At 40.1% G+C, this 21,015-nt stretch overlaps 1 protein-coding gene across 1 annotated transcript in view; it reads left to right on the plus strand.

The window, feature by feature from the left end:
- LOC121517600 (limbic system associated membrane protein) overlaps positions 1–17,155 on the plus strand; it is a 446,474-nt gene extending 429,319 nt beyond the window's left edge. The window contains exons 7-8 of the mRNA XM_041799496.1: positions 8,901–9,049; positions 14,606–17,155. Of these exons, the coding sequence (XP_041655430.1) occupies positions 8,901–9,049; positions 14,606–14,703 (247 nt within the window). The 3' untranslated portion in view covers positions 14,704–17,155. The remainder of the gene's footprint in view (positions 1–8,900; positions 9,050–14,605) is intronic.
- Positions 17,156–21,015: the final 3,860 nt, after the last annotated feature.

Below are 21,015 nucleotides of genomic sequence, written 5' to 3' on the forward strand. Positions count from 1 at the left end.
CTGTTTGTTGTTCTGTCAGCTGATACATGCTTGTCACCGTCACTGGACCAGTTTCAATCATCTTTGAGTTACAAGTCTCAGCAGGACTCTGCACTTGCTTTCATTTATCACCAGCCTTGAATCATAACCAGCCTGTCACTTTCTCTAAATGTGATAACCTACTTTGGATGCTTGCGCACGCCACAGCATCAAATCTGTCTGTCTGACGATTCGTCCTGGCCCTTCATCTCTCGGCCAGTGGGTGCCCTCAGCCAAGTACAGGGGTCAAATCATTTCAGTCGGGGGTTTTAAAGTAGCAGAGTGGTTCTGTGTATGGAGAAATGATTCCTGAAAGTGAAAAGCGGAGCTCTGCTGCCCTCTATCTGTGAGGGATTTCAGTGAATGTGATACTGTAATGATAAGTACACTTGAAAAACTTCCCTCTGGAAAAGGTTGACATGCACAATTTCTGCCAACTTTCTTCTTAATGTATTCCAGCGTATTATGCCAGAAGAGGAGGCTGGCAGAGACGCAGGCATTTTTGAGGATGAACTTGACATGAAAAGAGAGAGAAGTTTCAGGTCTTGGTTTGCCAAATGGAAAAAAGTGAAATAGGGCTGTAGAAATGTGAAGTTCAATAAACACTTATTGAAAAGGCGATGCACTTTAATAGGTCACAGATCAAAATTCTTGGTCTTTTTACTGCTTTCTTTCAGTTTTTTTCTGTTTTTCTTTTATTTATTTTTTTAGCTCAAATGATTTTTACAAATAAAATCCAACCTGCAACCTTCACTATGAAAGCAAATGGAAGATCGCTGTATCCTTCTTTGACTGCACTGCAAACTTAAGCTATTTGCTGTTCAAAGTGATCAACTTTATTGATTTTGTGTGTGTGTGTGTGTGTGTGTGGAAATGTACACACATTCTGAGTTGAATGTCTGCAGCACATTCCATGATAACCCTGGTGTTGCATCACCTTTTTTCTCACAACACTCTATAAGCGTCAGGGACTGAAGACACTCATTCTTAAAGTATTGAAAGGAGAATTCTTTCCTTTTCTGTCCTGATGTAAGAATGGGAGGTGAAGAGTTTCTATCATCATATTTTGTTCTTCATAAGGTGCCGTACTTTTTACAGTGGGAGACAGGACTGGGCTGCATACAGATTAGTCTAGTATCAGCACTCTTTTGCTGTGAAGCCATGCTGCTGTAAGTCTTGCAGAATGTCACTTGGCATTTTCTTGCTGCTGATGCCCCTGAAGAAGACATCATCTGGATGGAAGCATTTTGCTTCAGAACCCACATGAACTTGTCATTAATGATGGTGCCTTCACAGATGTGCAAGTCATTCATGCCATGGCACTAATACACTCCACACGATGAGAGATGGTAATTGCTACAATCCGGATGGTCCTCTTCCTCTTTAGCCCAGAGCACTTAATCACCACTTATTCCAAAAACAATTTGAAAAGTGGACTTGTCAGACCACAGCACATGTTTCCACTTGAGGTCAGGTCCAGATATGTGGTTGACATACAGTATGGCATTCACTTTGCATGGTAAGGTCTTAACTTACATTAACTCATTGAGTGCCAGCCCTTTTATAAAATGGAAAGTGGCTTGTGCCAGCGTTTTTGGCAATTTTGAGTCATCGTTCAAGACCCACAGAATATTTTGTACTATGACTCTGAAAACACCAAATAGCTCAAATGAAAGAAGAAACTCTCTATTTCATCATGGAAAAAAAACGTTTGTTTGTAGCCTGTTCTGTTCTTGACATATGTGAAGTTGAATAGAGGCTAGTTTCACCTAAAAGAGCACTTTTTTTCTAGAACGCTGAGAAAAATGCATTTTTGTGAAAGAGCGTCTGTCAAGCAAAACAGTGATTTGAATGTTATAATTTTGCCTTCAATAACATAAAAGACATCTGAAAATTGTATTACAAATGTTATTTTATTGTAAAATAAATACCAATGCTTCCAGTCACTGTCATGCCATTCACACTCTGGAACTGGATGGCCTCCCTGGGACCCCCCCTATACGCCCACGTCCTCTCCTGCTTGTTGCTGTATGCATCAAGCTGGCAAGAGGCTGCCTCCGACGCACGGGGGGAACCTCGCAGCATTCTTTAGCCTCTTGACCACATATACAGATTAATTAAAGCGCCGATCCCTGGATTTTCTGTCATTAAGTTCAGTGTCGGTTTCAGTGAGTAAGCGATTTCTCAGGCAAAAGTTTAAAGTTTCTTCCAGCGTCTAAGTTAGAACTTTTAGCTTAGATTACCTCCGTAACGATCGCTCTGCTCTATGACTCCAGGGTCTCCTCCTCTGACGTTTGATCTACCGTCACTGCCGACTGTAGTGTTCCAACTACATATCCCAGAAGCCCCAAAATTACTCACAGGGAGTGTGAGAGCGCCCCCTTGTGCCAGCCGCTGAAAAACACTTTGATGTATATATACGTCTATGACACTCAAGTGTTGGTTTTTAAATAACGTATATATACATCAGTGGCACTCAATGAGTTATTAGATGCAGTGACTACGTTGTTCACTGACAATGGTTGTCTGAATTTTCTGAAGTGATGATTATGGACTGTGAAATGAGAAGTATCCTAATTCTTCTGCTACTACAACACAGGCTACACTTCACTCGCCCACAGTCCTTGGAAGATCCAGGCACCTATTATTAGGCCCGAATGATATGGCCTACATTTCATATCAGTGTTTTTTTTTTGTTTGTTTTGTTTTGTTTTGTTTTGTTTTGTTTTGTTTTGTTTTGTTTTGTTTTGTTTTGGGGTTTTTTGCCCCTTTACAGTGACATTATTATATAATATATTATATTGCAAAATTAAAAAGTGGTAACAAATAGAAATGCATATTCAGGTCCCACAACCCCCCTTCTCCCCCTGAAACAACCCTGTGATTGCAGAATGATCTCTTGTCTGAGCATAAGATCACAGAAAAAGGATCTCTTGAAGTGCCGCTGTGTTCTTTCTCATAGTTTTAAGTGTCTTGTCATGATGTGGGCATTTACAATCAAAGCATATGAGAAAAATAATAACAGCTGCCTTTTTTGTGAAGATCTCAATGAAATTTGCATTTTTATCATTGATTCAACCTAGTTTTGGCTGCCATACTGGCAGGTTTATGCAGCTATAGAGTCTAAAGCTGCTTCTCTGACCTTGTTTAACTCTACAGCCAAGATTTTTGACTTATCATGGACTTAAAACAAGCAAGGCATGATACTGGTCAGCCCACACCACTACCAGTGACCCATTAATCTACTTGCCTGTGAAATGTTCCAAGTGTTTATTGAGCATTCCACAACTTGTCCTATTTTTCATGCCCCTGTCCCAACTTTTTTGAGTGTGTTGTAGGCATCAAATTCAGAATGTGTACATATGAACACATTGAAGATCAAATTGCTTGTCTTTGTGCTGTTTTATTTGAATATAGGTGTTAAAGAATTTGCACATTTTTAAATCACATTTTACACAATGTTTATGATGTCCCAACTGTTTTTCACTTGTGATGTTTGTATTATCTTGGTCCCTGAGCATGCTCTGTGGACAGGCAAACCCTTTTTTAAACACTACAGTCACTTCTCATGAATACATACAAGGAAACATTTCTGCTGTGGAGGGGGGGTTTGCTTTAAGAAGATCATGACGACACTGCTGGTACACTTTCCCTTCTTTACGCTCCCACTCCCTCGCTTTCAAACACACACACCCCTACACACATACACACACACACCCACACACACACATAAACACAGTGCTTTAGCTCTCAAGGTGTCCCGGTGGGAAAGACCTCAGCACTTTATCAAGTCCCCACTTCCCACTGAGCCAAATTATGCTGTGCCAAGATGTGCGTTTTCCTTTTTATGTTAATACTTCCTATCAGCCGAGCATGTGTCAGCATAAACTTCTTGCTCCCCTGCTCAAATTCAGATTACCACATTACCCAGACTTAAGCAGGATTAGGCTGAGGCGCCTTAAATGAACTTCACCTCATTCATGATACGAAAAGGCTCAATCAGCGCCGAACAAGCAGAATCCATTATGTGCGGCGTGTTATTAAAAGAGCTTTATTTGGTTGTGATTATGTAAGGAAGAGTTCATCAGCGAGGTATACAGTCTGAGTCAGCATATTGTATTGATTAATTTGTGCTGAGGGAAGTTGAAGGTTGACATAATTGATTGTCAGAAGTTTGGTGGTCATTAAGACTCCCAGAAGTGCGGGACAGACTGCAGCGGCATGCTAATTCTTCATTCACAATGATAGAAAACAGTGACAGCTGTATCGTTGTGACTGGAGACTGGAGAACTGCATGTGATTGAACTCTCGGATTAACGTATCATGCAGGGCATTGATTACTCTGATCAGGCTAAAACTTGTAACAGACAGTAATTTACTATGTTAAATATGTGTAAGCCTTATCTAATGATTTTTAGTTTTATTGTTGATATTGAAAAGCTATGTGTTTCTTGACTGAGCTGATTAAATGTTTATCTTACAACTTTTAAGGAAGTAGGCTCTGTTGCTCCACACTCACACTCCTGTACAGAGTGAACCTCATCTGACATCACACCCACAGCTGAGTGAATTCCCCTTCAGTAACGTGGAGTCACTAGCAGCGCCAGGATTTTAATTGTGGGTGGGCCTCCAGAAAACTGGATGGGCCAGTTGAAATAAGCCAAAAAAAGGGTTCCCTCTCATCTCTGTTTCAGCGCTTTTCTGCGGTACTGAGGACAGTGACTCAGTAGCATACCTGTGTGGCTCTTGTGTCGCCGTCCTCAGCTCAGTGCTCAAGCGGACAAAAACATACACCATAACGCTATCATAAGTCACCTCTGCCTACTGCCAATATTATTTTCACCCCAGAAATTGTGCATACAGCAGCATTTCCGCTAGACTTTTTTGTCCCCGGTCAAAATGACCGGCAGTCTTCAAGAATTCCAGCCATTTAGAACAACTATTAACAGCAGCTTTCTTGGTTTAAAGTTTCAAAATGAAAGCTGCGCGTTTTTCTTACACATGCAGTCAGTTACACAATCTACGCCCACGTTAAACTCATAAACAACAACAGTTAGCTTCACATAACCACCATTAGCCTGTTGGCACATCTAAGCAGGCCGCTGCCATAACTAAGCAGCTTATAAAAGCCAAATACCATCCTTCTGACAACAATGAAGCATCCAAACACATAAAAAAAAGTGCTCTGTTAACAGGACACTGTGTTAGAACTACATTTCAAATGAAAAATGAGTCTTACCGTCAGTTGCTAACATCAGTCCCCATGATGATATCACTGTAACCTCCAATAAAGCAGTAAATCCAACCATCCTGGTTTATTTGGACTAGTCCCGTAAAGACAAAAGCTCCACAGCAGATAGTCCAGTCCAAACCTCCTCTCATTAACGGCTTATCCAAGACTACTCCTGCTAATTAGCATGCGTAGGCCTCTCTCTCGCTGCTGCTGCTGCATCGGCGTTTCAGACGCTCAGGTATAGTTCCCTTTGTTTCAGCCTCTTCATTACTCGCAGCGATGTCACACAACCCCTCCATACTGCTGATGATATTAAACCTTTGGTTAACCAGGAAAACCTCACTTAGATTAAAATTCTGCTTTATGAGAAAGCTCTGCTCAAACTTTTCCTGCAGAGTCTCCAGCAGTACTGAGCATGCACAGAGAGATCATTTGCTTTGACTTCATCATGCATACATAATTAGCCATGTGCTTGCCATCTGAGATAAACAACCCCAGCCCCGCAGGATAGTAGATGTAGTAAGATTAGGCAACTTTTAGTTTATATTTAAGCATTCTTGCAACATATCTTCTAGGTTACACAAAATATAATATGCAAGTATTCAGTATTTACTAATCTGGTCATGGGCATGTTTACTGCCGGACATTTTGACCGGTTATATTTTTATCAGCCGGACTTCCGCCCTTTTTACTGGCCAATGACCGGCTAACGGAAACTCAGCATACAGACAGCCAGAAACTAACGATCACGTTAGCCTGTTACTTGCCTTGCTAGTGTGAGGGGGTGGCTACGAGGACATGATGGGGAGAGGGCGGCTGAGCTGAACCTGTCACTCGTAACTTTACTTAAAAAGGCAGGAGTTTCCTCCTCCTGCTCCTCAGAGTGTTTCTAGAGCTAGAGTTACCATCTGTGTCAGTCTCGTTGAGCTTGCTGCTTGAAAAGCTAGCGCACCATTATCATTCATTTCATTGGATCACTTGCTGGTGACGATGCAGCCTGTGGGCAGGCTTAAGAGTCCACACTTGGGGTACAATCCTCTGACTGGCTGAGAAGCTTTCACTCAAAGCTTTCCTCAGGCTGCTTATTGGATGAACAGCTAGAATGAAAACTAATGCTGTGTCTAAAATCACTATGAGCCTAGAAAACAAAACATGAGGAAAACTTCCCCATGTATTTGGCAACATAATTTCCATTACTTACTGTATCATTTAACACTAGAGGGCTGGGGTTCTCTATATAACTAAACCTGCCAGCAGGCTAAAATTACCCATTATTGGAGTGCATTGATTTTCATAAGGAGCCCCGATCAAGAACAATTATTGAACCACAGGCTGATTAACCACAGAAGGGGAACTGCTGTATAATGATCTAACACATCCAAAATCTGGCGACACACAAGATGTTTTTTTAGCCCAATTTTAGTCCAGATTTGCCCCCTCCAATGATGGGGTGGATTTAAGGGCTTGTTGCAGTCAACTATTTGCCCAAATAATCCTCAAGTGTGTGGTGTCATTGTGATTATTTTACTACTAAACTGAAGAGTCAGCACCCCATACACAAGAAGTGCATTATAAAACAAAGGGACATCCTTCACAATGAAAATATCTATATTTAAGATCTTGCATAAATCATAGTAGCCCGACATGCCAGATAGACTGTTATGTATATATATCTGAGAAAGCTCCCATACAAAGCTTTTGGACGGGCAGGACTTTTAAAAAAAATTCTAGGAAGGTAATTGGACAAACGTTCTGTCATGATGGGCCAATCAGAGCAACAAGACAAAATGAGGTAGTAGACATGCACAGCTCCAGTAGTAACTTGAGCTCTACAGACTAGGTGCTGCTGTAGTATATAAACAGTGGAGCTTGGCTGTGGCTAAAATTCATACCAAAGCCTATTGGATGAATGCAAAAAAATCTTCTCTGCCATGAGGAGCTTTCAGTGTGGCCCTTTCTCGTCTTTTAATAAAGAAACATGGTCAAGGTCTGTTTAAATTTATGCTTTTCTACAGCTACATCCAAGCCAATTGCTACACTGGTGGCAGCCATTGTTAACTGCTTCCAGTACTACTAAACCCCGCCTGTAGCTACCACTTCTTTTTACCCATGACATCGACTGATCAGAACTGTTTTAGGATCTGGCACAAATGTTGTAGATGGGAGCTTTGCAAGGTGGATTTGCCTGATGACAGACGTGGAGCCATGCCAATACATCTACATTACAAGGTTAAAAACACCACTCACAAAAATTATTTTACCATAGAAATGTTTGACACAACTATCCTAGCAGAGGGCATTATTGAGGTAATTAGAATGGTTAAAATGAATGCTATTTGGTTGCAGGACAAATAAAAAACAATGGCAAGAATATGAGTAAAGGTAAAGGTATTGTTGTGTTTCTGTCTGTGAGCTGTAAAGTATCCCGGTTGGTGACATCCTCCAATCTGTTTGCTTGAATTGGTTGTTGAGGGTATTGTGTTGGAGGCAGTCCGACCCTGAATTTTAAATATCAGACTTGTTGGATACTTATGATTCTAGCTCTGGGAAACTCCAACACAGTGGAGAGTAGACACCACACACTTGAGGCTTGTTTGTATAAATAATCCTTTGTAAAAAACCTTAAATTGAGACATGCCTCCTCAATTGCAAAAAACAGTAAATCTGGCCCAAAGTTGGGCTGAAAATAGTTAGCATTGGTGCAGACTGGCTGTTGGAGGGTTTTAAAACCAACTCTCACTCCACGGTCTGAGGTTTTGGACACCACGGACCCATCATGGGAGCAAGCAAATGGAGTGGAAGTGCTTTGGAAAGAGACAACAGGGACTAGTTTGAGAAAGGCTAGCAGTAAACTGTCACATTTACAAGGCCACATTTACACAAAAATAACCCACTAAAAATGAAATCTTTTGTGTTCAGATGACAATATATTGGTAATAACCGCTATACACAAGGGTCAGCAAAACATGACAAAACATTGTATCATACATGCCAGGCCAGTACTTAGCAGTGTTTCTTGAAATGACAAAACACATGTATGCATAAGGAGGGCCTTTCCCAAACTATTCCCTCAACACTCAGTGACACACAGTGAACTCCGTCCAACGCCATGGATGAAGCTTCCCTGGTTGAGCTGGAGGGTTTGAATACCGCAGCAGGCTTTGGGACAAAACTTCCCTCAGTGTTTGTCGGTCAGGTGCAGGCATCAGCATTGATTTCAGTCTGTTTTATCACCAGCTAAAAAATCCTCACAGAAGCTTGTAGACAAAACTAAATCACATGATATTTACACATAAAGAAATGGAGCAGATACTGTGCTCTGTAGAGGCTGCAGCAGTGGATCTGCACAGAAAGCAGCTCCATCATGTCACCCACACTCTGAAGTGTTTCTCAATATAAGGGCTCTCATACCGTTTATTTGATAGCTAGAAATAGTTTCTAACCGACTTATTTCCCTTTCAGAACCCTGTATTTTCCATTGGTTAATTAAACTCTGGTGAAGTGTCTCTTCTCATTTACCGGTTCACATGCTGCAGACTTTATTCTTTCACTTAAAATGTCATTAACTCCCTCCTGGCTTCAACACAAATTTTCATTACTTTGCTATTCACTTAAAACGGCTTCACTTCTGTGTCTCTTTCCTCTACAGGCTGTCCAACGCCCAGGGCATCAATATCCAAATCCTTGGCACTACCACTATTCTCATGATTGCCAATGTCACTGAAGAGGACTATGGGAACTATACCTGTGTGGCCTCCAATCGACTGGGCGTCCAGAATGCCAGTCTTTTCCTCTTCAGTGAGTATTGACACCAATGTTATTTGTTGTAGCTTCTAAACCACAATGGAAGATACCCTACACTGTCTATTCAGCTTATCGAGAAACAATTAGAGTCACTGAGCAAGAAATATCACAGAAAGGTTACAGTTTCACCTCTTTGTTGTGTTTATAAACCATAACTGAGATTTCCTAGGCTGGTTTTTGGGGGAAGGTAATGTTCAAAGGTTAGAAATAAAGTCAACAAAACAGGTTGCACTCTGAATGTGTTCCCAGGTATCAAAAAAAGGGGAAAACTGCATAAAAGTCCATTGTTTCAGTTCATTTTCCCACAGACTATTTTGGTGCGTTTTTGCCTTTATGAGATAAGACAGCTTTAGAGAGAGAGAGAGAGAGAGAGAGAGAGAGAACCTGGGCAGAGAGAGGGGGATGCCATGCCAGGACTGTGAGTCCAATCTGAGAATCGTGCGAGGACCAGTCTTTATATGCACATGAGTCAGCTAAACTGATGCACTGTTTGCTTATCTTTCCCAAGAAATTCTTGAAAATGTAAGCTTTGTTTGTGTTGTTACTTAAAGGAACAATGTGTAGAATTTTCCTCAAAATACTTACATAAATTAAAATATGGCTACACCTATAATATACACTATAAAGGTTTGTTATGTTCTTATATTACATCAAAAGCTATAGATTTAAAAGCAAGAAAATTTTTTCTTTTTATATTTGTAATGGTCAGTGTCTTGTCTTGGCAGCTGCCATGACAGAGCTGCAGTGACAGACAGGAAATGATTCCCATGAAAAGGCCAAATGTTACTTTACAGACTTTTGTCGGTGGAAATGTGAGCAGCTTCAGCAGTTCTGTTGCTGCATCTCATTAATGTTTTGTTCTGCTTAATTGTGATGGACCACCATTATTCTTTGTCAGTGGCTGCACTTCCTGTTACCCAAGCTTCTCCCATTATAATAAAAATAATGATGATAATAATAATAATAATAATAATAATAATAATTAGAAGAAGAAGAAGAAGAAGAAGAGGAATGATATCTGTATAGCACTTTCACTTTCTCTCAGGAAATTGATGTGGCTTTTTTTCACTTTATTAGATCGATATAGATTCAAAAGATGAACTGTGTCATAAACATAAATTTTGATGAGCATGTCTTGGGGGGGGGCAGTGCTGACTCACCTCATGATGTCATGCAGGGACACCTGAGAACAGCTTGTTTTAGCACACATTTTCTGAAAGGGGGCGCAAGAAAAAGAGGGAGGGTATGGATTTTTCTGATTTTTAGGGGGATTGTGGACACACTGAAAAAAGTAAAACAATGCTTTTGTAGGATTGATGTGATTTTTTGTTTTATAACAGCCTAAAATTATTGATTTGTTCATTAAATCTATATCTTCTAAATTATCTTCATGGTTGAACCTATATTTTTTTATTTAAACTGGCAGCTGGACACCAAATTAAATTGGATCAATGTATTTTTATTGCATTAAGCCTGCTGTGCGCATGCGTATTCGTAACAACATCCCGTAGGTCCCGAGTGGATTCAAAAAACACTTGATGCAACAGCAGCCGTCACTTTCTGAGTGGCTCTCCCTCTACACTCCAGCACAGGCATCCAGCGTTGACCTACATGTCGAAACGTGTCTGTTGTGGCCTGTTATGCCTGAATAAACGTTAAAAAGGACATTTTGAATGCTGACCTTCCTGCTCCCAGTTTAGCTCAATGGGTTACCCTGTTGACTTTTGACTGGGAGATTGATGGTTTGAATTCCAGTCATGTCCTGAACTTTGGTTAGAAGTGCCTGAAACATCAGGAGAGCGAAATCCATTTCCTGCAAGAATCCTATACTACTGTATTTTCAATCAATCAATCAAATAAATCAATTAATTAATCAATCAATCAAATTTACTTTATTGTCCCACTCAGAGAAATTTGTCCTGGACTCAGGAGCTGCTCCATAGATGCCCCCACAGCCACAACGACACAACAGCACATCATCAGGCACAACAATACAAGCAAACAAATAAAAATATTATACAAATTAATGCATTCTAAAAATTCATTATAATAAAAACACTATACATATTGCACAGTCTTCAGCCTCAAGAAGCATTGTTTAGGAGTTTATGGAGGTTAGAACAAATGAATTCTTGAAACGGTTAAGTTTGCAGTGAGGGACTCTGTATCGTCTTCCCGAGGGCAGGAGGTCATATTCTGAGTGGAGAACGTGGGATGAATCGGTCACTATCCTCTGAGCTTGCCTAAGAAGGGTTTGTTCATAAATAGACTGCAGGGTCAAATACTCACTCTTCCCTATCACCTTCGTGGCCGTGTGCACCAGACGAGCCAGTTTAGTTTTTAGTTTTGTAGTGAGGTTGCCATACCAAGATGACATCCCATATCTGACTAAGCTCTCTAGTACTGCCTGGTAAAATAAAACCATGATGCTTTTGTCCACCCCAAATGCTCTCAGTCTGCGCAGAAAATACATTCTTTGTTGTAAACGAGTACACAGACTTTCAACATGCACATTCTAGCTAAAAGTGTCATCTAAAAAAACCCAAGATACTTGTATGAGCTGACCTGCTCAATGGGTGAGTCATGTTTGATGACAGGGCTGTGGTTCCCTACCGATCTAGGGTCTAGGACCATCTCCTTAGTTTTTTTAACATTTAAAATGAGATGATGAGCATCACACCATTGCACAAACTTTCCTATTTCAGAGAAAATAGGCTGAGAGACTAGAGTCTTTGTGCAGCAGACTAAGGATGACGGTGTCATCAGAAAATTTATAAACAAGATTATCTGGATGACTCTTTGTGCAGTTATTGGTGAAGAGTGTGAAAAGGATCGGGGAGCTGACACAACCCTGTGGGGCACCTGTGCTGATAACTTTGCATTCTGAGAGGGTGTTGTTAACTCTAACCTGCTGGCTTCGACTGGTCAAAAAAGAAAGATACCATTTTGTTAAAAAAGGGCTGACACCCATCTGCCTCAGTTTAGAGATGAGCAGATGAGGCTGGAGTGTGTTAAAAGCTGAGATAAAATCAATAAATAAAATCCGTGCATAAGCTTTTGGGCATTCCAAGTGCTTGACAGTGAAGTGGGCGATGCTGTTGATGGCGTCATCTGTGCCTTTACCCTGCCTGTAGGCAAACTGTAATGGATCAAGTGCCAAATTGACCTCAGATTTAAGCACAGACACCATGTATCTCTCAAAACTTTTCATAACAATAGAAGTCAGGGCCACAGGTCTGAAGTCATCATTATCAACTGGACAAGGTTTCTTAGCTACAGGAACTATGATAGATTTTTTCCACAGAGCAGGAACAGTGTGTGAATCCACAGACCGCTGAAAGATGGGGCACCAAGCTGGAGTAAGCTCTTCTGCACAAGCCTTTAAGAGCAGTGCAGAAATACCATCAGGGCCTGTAGACTTTTTAGTGCACACATGTTTAAAGATGGACTGGATCATGAGTGGATCAATTACAATCCTGCAGCTAACATCAGTTGAAATGGCTTCCAAGACATTATTGCGTTCCTCAGCAAAGTCTTGGTTTTCAAACCTGCGAAAAAACTCATTCAGTTCATTTGCCTTCTCCCAATCATCATCAGTGCTGAGGCGTTTCTTGGTAGAGTTCATATTTGTGATGGCTTTCATAGAGTCCCACTGCTTTTTTGAATTCATTGACCTAAAAGTATGTTCTATAGTGTCCTTGTGATGCTTCCTGGCTTCCCTCAGCCTCTGGTTGAGTCCTCTATGCACCATTTTCAGTCCTGCTCTATCATTATTTTTAAAGGCCAACTTTTTCCTATTGATACATTCCTTTACACTCTTGGTTATGTAGGGCTTGTTGTTAGGATACACAATAATCTCCTTTTTAGTGACCACATTGTCAGCACAGAAGTTTATGTAGTCTGTTGTGACTTCGGTTGCCTCATCAAGCTTCAAATCAGAGAATATGTCCTAGCAATAAACTTCACAGGCATGTTTTAGGGACCTCTGAGACCAATATAAACTTGTCTTAAAGGGCAAAATATGTCCCCTTTAATACATTTCTGCTCTCCCATCAGGCCAAAGTAGCAGGAGTTTTCAGGAAAAACGTGTTGAGTTGACTTTCAAGACTTGTGGGAGGCATGGTGGCGCAGGGGTTAGTGCTGGTTGCTGGTTCGCTTCCCGGTCTGGGCCTTTCTGTGCAGAGTTAGCATGTTCCCCCCGTGCACGCGTGGGTTCTCTCTGAGAACTCTGACCTCCAAAAAAACGCTCATTAGGTTAACTGGTGACTCTAAATTGGCTGGGATAGGCTCCAGCCCCACCAACCTTTATAAAATGGTTATATAAACTTAAACATTTTAAGTTCAGATGAGTGGAATATTTATATTGGTTTATTAAGGGAAATTTTTATTTTTAGTTTAGGACAATCTAAAATAATTAGGTTTGCTAAACCTTTAACCATAGTTTCTATGAACTTTAAAAATTAACATTTACCTAATTTGAAAAAAAAATGTAATTGATTCAATTCAAAATGTTTCGTGTGATTTATTACTTCATTTTTTTTAAGTTCAACCAATGTTTTACTTTTTTTCAGTGCAGGCCAGGGGCACATATTTTTTCTTTTTAAAAAAATCAGGAAAAAGTGTATTTTGCATAATTTGTGACCTTTTAGTTGGAGTAAATGTGCTTATGTAAAAATGTACTCAAAAGAGTACAAGTTCTGCAGAAAAACTTCTCAGTTCAACTATTTCCACTAAATGTGATTAGTTATTTCCCACCCACATAAGACAAGGAAGATTCAATAGAAGCACAGCAAAATAAAATCATCAAGTTTTGGCTGTGAAAAAAAAAAAAAAAAACAAGACAAGAAGGACAGAAATGGTATAACTAAGAAGCAGGGAAATCATGTGGTATTGTACAAGAGTATATTTTATTTAACTCTTAAGATAGTGAGTATGGAGCAGAAAGAGATTTACTGACATTGTTCCCCCTTCGTGTGCTCAGGTGAGATATTTGAGTCTGCTAGATTCTTCTGCTTTCAATGACTTGCAGGGTTTTTTTTTTTTCTTCTTTTTTAAGACCCTCTACTTATTCTGCACATTTGTTTCACATTACTTTTAATCTACATATGTGACCACTGTTGTCCATTAATACAATATTTTCCTTAATAATAACTCCTCTATTCACTCCAAAGATTTAAAAGGGCTTGAGGTTCCATTGAGCTTTAGTATCGTAGCACAAGATGGCCACAAGAGGTCTCCAAACACTACTCAACATTTGTAATGACTGACATTACACTTTATGTGTGCTATGTATGCAACTTCTATCCCCTGATGCATATTATCATGTCTGTTGTTTATAGTTACAGAATTTTCCTCTCTTTTTTTTCAAGTACTGACTCTTTTCCAGCTTAATTGATTTGATGCCTGCACCACACAGCCCATAAAACACAATATCAACTGTGTCTCTGCTCAAGAAAAAATGCTCTGTGTTTTGAATAAAGTGACAATAGTTTAACTTGAAGGTTGTAAACTTACACTTTCTTCTTCTTCTCTCCGTCTTTCCCTGTGCAGGACCCGGGACAGGTCGAGATATCAACGGCTCGGCCTGTGTATCTCACTCACTGTGGCTCCTCCTGGCCTGCCTCGCCTGCCTTTTCTTCAAGTGTTAATACTGCTGTTGTACTCTCCCTCCTCTCCCGACTCCTTAGCCTTCCTTCCTACCTGCTTTTCCTTCTCCGACTCCTCTCTGACTCACCGACATCCTTATTGCTACCTTATTACCACCTCTCCCACCCTGCAGACTGTTTGCATTACAATATGACAAACCTGATGTGCTCTCAGCACTGCTTAGAGGTATTACACAGTGATGGTTCATGAGTAAAATGTTTGAAGAACAACTAAAAAACAGTGACATGAAGGACAGAATAAGCAAACAGAGCTCTCTTTTTTGTTTTATATGCACTTATTTCTGTTTTGTCTTGACTTTGAGGTCAAGATTGAGATTAGGATTTGTTGTCTTCATGGGAATGAAAGCAGATAATCATTTGTCTCTAGAAGTACTGAAGACTTTTCTTTTCACTCCCATTATTTTAACTTATATAATAGATTTAACCAAGTGTTTAACCAGTGCATTAATGGACAACATGCAAAGTATCTGCCAAATATCCTCAACTTATATAGATGTGAAACTAACACACAGAGAAAATAAAGGGAAATACCGCAAGCTTTTGAGATCAGAGCTTAATATTAAAGTCTGTATTAGTCTAAAATGATGCTATCAGGCAGAGACAAAGACATAGAGCATTAGCCGGATATATTCCCAACAATGACTTGTCAGCGCAGCAGTCCCTTGGTTTGCTGCAGAAATCAAGTTTGCAGTGAGTAGAATCAACTTGATCCAACTGAGCTAAATCATGCAGAGTGAACAAGTTTCTACATCTTCATCCAGTTGCTTTGCAACCAGGTCGCCTTTTTTCCAACAGAATTCCTCTTTCTTTTTGCAGCAGGAAAAGAAAACGCAGTAGGTTATAAAAATGCGTACTGTACATAGTGAAATTTTGTATTTCTCTACGATAAGACAACTCGTTCCTCAGCTGTAACAACCGGGAACAGCGAAGGTTGTTGCAGCTGCACTGCATTTAGCTTCATAAACTTTACAACAAACAGTGTTTGCTTTTGAGTTCTAGGATCATACTTCTATACTGCTGGAATTTGGATAAAAAATAATGTATGACACCAATGAATGACTTACTTTTTCTCTTTCAAAGAAGTGTGCGTGTTTTAATATGAAATGATACAGAAAAAGTCATAATATATTGCTATTGAGGTTATTTTTTTCTGTCTTTACCTCATTCATTTTAGTTGTATGTATATATATACTTGAATCCAATGTCCTTATATTATATGAAAAGACAAATTTTATGTGTCCATGTCCTGAGTAGGGGTAGCAATTTGTTGAGGATGATGTAGGCCCTGCTCTGTCATAAAAACTGAAGCCCATTAGATGAATATGTTTCTAAAAAGTTAGCTTAAAGAAGACAGTTTTGTGTTGTGAGTTTTTATTGTACCTATCCTTGAGACGATACAAGTGCCGGTTTACATGATGTTACAGGAATGGATAACTAAGTTTAGCTTGCTCTTTCATACACCAGGAACTCAAATGGAAGCAGAAAACAAATGAGGACTGAATGCCAATTTGGGCTTCTTTAAAGGGATGGTTTGGCTTTACTGGAGTGGGCTTGTACGAGGTTCTTGTCAAAAGTAAGTGTGTTGCTTACAAGAGATGATGATTGCCTGCAGATGGTGTGATAACGTACCATATGATTAATCTCATTTTTAAAAAGCCCAGAATCAAAGAGGATTTATAATTCTACACTATATTGAGGGACTTTTCCTGAGTTTGCTGTCAGCAGGCCTCTTTGTTGTAGTGCTGCTTCTACGTACCACGTCATCCTCCAACTGCAGTGCACTGATCTGCTGTTTGTATCTGCAGGCTTCAAAACAGAAACACAAATACACAACCAAACTAAAACAAAATTCCATTGGCAATTATTATTTTTTGTTTATACAAGAGGATACAATTATGGACCACAGTACACAGAGAAAAATCTTCTGCAAATGTCAGCACATGTCCACATACCTAGAATGACCTCACCTGTAGTTATGTAAACTGTAGGAGCTACTGTTCTGTTGTAACAGCCTGAAATAAACCCCTCATCAGACTATATCCATGGTTAAAGTGGACTCAGTTGTTTATACCCTGAGTTTATTCTGGGCCAGTCAATGTTATACTGCAGGATATAAAACAGGCAATGCTAGTCTGGCTTAAGTGATCTCAATTTGAATTTAAAAGAACACCCAAATATGAAATTTAGATTTGTGTTTCTCAAGCGCATACAAACTGGCATAATCAAAAATACTTTCAAAGATCCAGTGAGACAGGAAGTCAAGCCTTAAGTGGGCTCTCAACTGCTGTCAGTGTGAACTAAGGGAGGCAACTGAGGCACTGCAGCATCAGTGTGTTTTGGGCTTTATCTTGATGACAACCTAAACTAGAAAAGCACTCAGAAAGCGCAGACCTCCACCATCAGCTCTATCTCCCAATAGTGAAGAATCCTTTAAAAACATTCCTGGATCAAGACAGTGACCCAGATCACTCCCAAAATCTAATTCGCTGATTACTCCCTTCCCGGTGGGGTGGAGACACAGTGAGGCAAAGCACTGGCTTAGCTACATGTGGAAGTCATGGCAGAGGGTAAATATTCCTCTATTCCTCCCAGCATTGTGAGTATTCTTGCTACAATTCGCTGTCTTTCTCTCTGTTCGACTTGTCTCCTCGACGAGGCGTGCATCTTTCAAACTCTATAAACTCCAAAACTTTGGATAAGGTACTCATGTCCGCCATCTCCTGGTGTAAAGTGGTAACAGTGCAGACCTCTGCCATTAGGCCTATCTCCCAATAGTACAGAATCCTTTAAAAAATCCCTGGATCCAGACGATGATCCGGATCAGTCCTAGAATCTAATCAGTTCTTCCTTATGCCATTTCTGACATTTCCTGAAAAATTCATCAAAGTCCATCCATGACTTTTTGAGTTATGTTGCTAACAAACGAACAAACCCACCCAATCACATAACCTTATTTCTAAGCCTATCTCATATAACAGTATGTGGTTTAACTGATTTCTGTTTCAGTATCTTAAGTTCAATTAATTAAATTACCTCAAGATTGTCCACAGGCTTTTGAAATACAGAGAAATTATACACTTTTAGAGATGAAACGGTCCATGTCATGACAGAGCTGCCGCCATGACAAACAAACATGTCTAGAGTCGGATGTTCTGTCAGATACCTCTACATAAGGTACTGTGAACTGATTCTGAAATCTGCTGTCCTGTTGCTGTATCTCAATCATTTTGCAAAAATTGCAACATTGTTGCACTTTCCTATTGTTTGGTTCACATTCAAATTTTTTCTTGGTCAAAGGAACCGAACCATACGCTTGTGGTGCTGTCATCCCAAACAAAGAGTGGTATAGAGGAAAAGGAGACATAGAAGAACACAAAACCAGAAATCCATCTCTTTCCGCCAGTCTTTTTTCCACAAAAACAATGAAAAAACACAGAATTTACGCTGTCTTGGGGTTTCTGCTTTTGCATTGGGGCATTATGAGCAGTCATCGAGGTGGTGAGTTGTTCAGCATGTCGTCCTTTACATTAGACAAATAAATCAGCACTGAAGAAAAAGGGAAGCCATAGTGAGTTAGAGACTACAATGTGCTGCTATGGCTACACAGACACCAAGCGAGGTACTGATATGTATTTAAGTTTATTAAATCACATATAAATCCGTAAATCATTACGCTTTGTGCCACCTCATGCCTTTGGTTCACAAGTTGGTCCGCTATGCTTTCACACCTCAAACGAACCACACCAGGGTGTGTTAGGAAGTGAACCGAGACCCCCCTGTTTTTTAGCGGTCCGGAGCCTGCTTGTTTGAGTTCGTTTGAGGTTTCATACAACACCAAACGAACCGGACTATCCAGGAAATGAACCAGAGCTCATTTAAAGCGGACCGAACAGTGCTGGTGCGAATGTGCCCTAATCCACCCACCTCTACAATGTATTCACTCCTTTGGAATCAGGATCATTTTACTAAAAATCTGCTTGCAGCATGAACCAGGAAGGGAACTTTTTAACTGCTTTTTTCACTCGTATGAAATTCTTCCATGAAATGACAACAGTGGTGTACTGTTTAGTTAATACTTCTTATGGAGTGCAGTTTATATTCCTCAAATGAAACCAACAAGTGAGCAACAGCCATCTTTTGTCACTGCTTTGAGTGAGTTCCCCCTGGTGGTGAGATTTACATACTGTACGTTTTATACTAAATCCAGCATATTTTTCCCTGAGTTACCTCACAAACACACAGAGGGATAATCTGGACAGGAGGAAATCAAATCCATTTTGGTCAAAAATATATAGGTTGTACAGAGGTGGTTGACTCAGTCTTTACTAGAGAGGTGTAGTATGGGCCAGCCCCCAAAAACCTCTGGTATAAACTGGAAAAGCCCAAAATATACCCTGGGTTTTGCTTGGCAGGAGTTTAATGTAGGCTACTACAGCTGCACTTCAACCAGGTTTCTCAGTAAAGGGGTCATGCTGACTAGCATCTACAATGGGTAATACATGTATGGTTGGCAAGTACCTCAAACAAGCCCTCTTCAGAGCATCCATACTATCCCAAAACAATCGAATGATGTCCAAACATAAAATTTTCTCATGACACCTTACTAACACTTCACTGAATTTATTTCATAATGAAGGATATGCTTAAATGAGTAGTCTGTGTGGATATTTTGTACAAACCCAATATTACAAACTGCAGTTCTTCTAGAAACAGCTACAAGGTCGTAGCTGTTGTGATGAGAGCCACTGACACTGGTGCACTATTAGCTGCCTTTTTGCCATTTAATTTGATGTCCTGTAAGGTGACTAATAGCATATGGACTCTTAGTGCCCAGATCAGATATGTGTTCTCATCTCTGCTCTTCTAACAATCAAGCCGAGATAGTACAAGTACTGTAAAACACACGTGTAATTAATGTCATTCCTGTCATGCACTAAGGCATTGTTCGCTGTGTTTTCATTGTAAAATGCTTCTGAGGCCATGGTTGTGTGACTTTATAGTGTTGTAATGCCATCTGATCCAGTCTAATATTCATGTAGGGGGTGGAAAAGCTGAAGAAGAGCTGTACAGAGACTAAAACTTCAATCAAGACTGAAGCCTCCTAAGAGTTGAACACAAATTGTCTTTTTCAGATGCAGCATAAAATAAAAGTTTACAGTCTGGTTTTTGCTCTAAAGAAGGGGACAGAGCACTGTTTGTGTTTATGCTTTCATCATCTTTTATTTCTTTGTTTTAATCTTTTTGTACAAGCTGGTTTAGCCACTTTAACTTCTCCTGATGTTTACTACATTGGTATTGGTGCAGACTTTACCATGCTTTAGCCTCTGGCTAACTCGAATGCTAATTAATCTGCAGTAATTTTCTACCTTCTGTATTAAGAGGTGAATGATCTGGACCCTGTGGAGAAACAGCTCCTTGTGATCAGTTTGCATGCGAGTGGCCTGTGCTACATGTCGATTCCAGTCAGTCTGTCTGTCTCAAATGTGTTGCATAAAATGAGAAAACCTCAGGGCAGAGCGAGGCTGGCCGTGGGCAGACTCACAGATGAATTAAAAACGTGGGTTTTTTGTTTTTGCTGGAGGAGACCTTGGCGAACTTAACCAGAGGAGGGTCTCCAAACTGTGTCCAGCATTTATTTTAACCTGCTTGGAATGCATGATGGAAAGATATCTTGCAAAATTTATTTTGAATTGACTGTCATTGTCTAAATGTTGCTATTTAGGGAAGATCTCACCAGACTGGATGTCCACGTGTGTCCCTGCAGGTTAAAACTAACCAAAAAAAAACCCTAACTGATACTAAGAACACTTCTGTAAAAGCCATGTTGCTCTGTCGTATCCAAAAGCAGAATGAAATAGAAAATCCTGTCCTTCCATTGCTCATAAAAACCAACAGCCAGCCTACGGACACAGCACCAACCCCGTGTAGACAGACTGAACATCTGCTGAAGACTGTAGACACAGCTTTCTAGTTTACGATTGAGCATCAGCTCAAAAAATCACCATCGCATCACTGTTGGCTTACATATGTGTGCGTGTACTGATACTGATTCTGTTCATTTATATTAACCTACCTGAGAAGTTAACATGAGGCATGAAATACATGACGACTTTCTGTTGAATTAGGGTTACCATGGTAACCCTGGCTTTTGATCTAAGATTCTTTTCTTCCTCAGTGTGTATATACAGTATGATGTTTCTAAAGTAGAATCTTGTAAAGTCAGCAGCTCCATACGATCATGTTTATACAACTCCACATTTACAAATTTAAAAAGCAAATGTAACTATCACGTTT

This window comes from Cheilinus undulatus, linkage group 2 (assembly GCF_018320785.1).
Source record: "Cheilinus undulatus linkage group 2, ASM1832078v1, whole genome shotgun sequence".
NCBI lineage: Eukaryota > Metazoa > Chordata > Actinopteri > Labriformes > Labridae > Cheilinus > Cheilinus undulatus.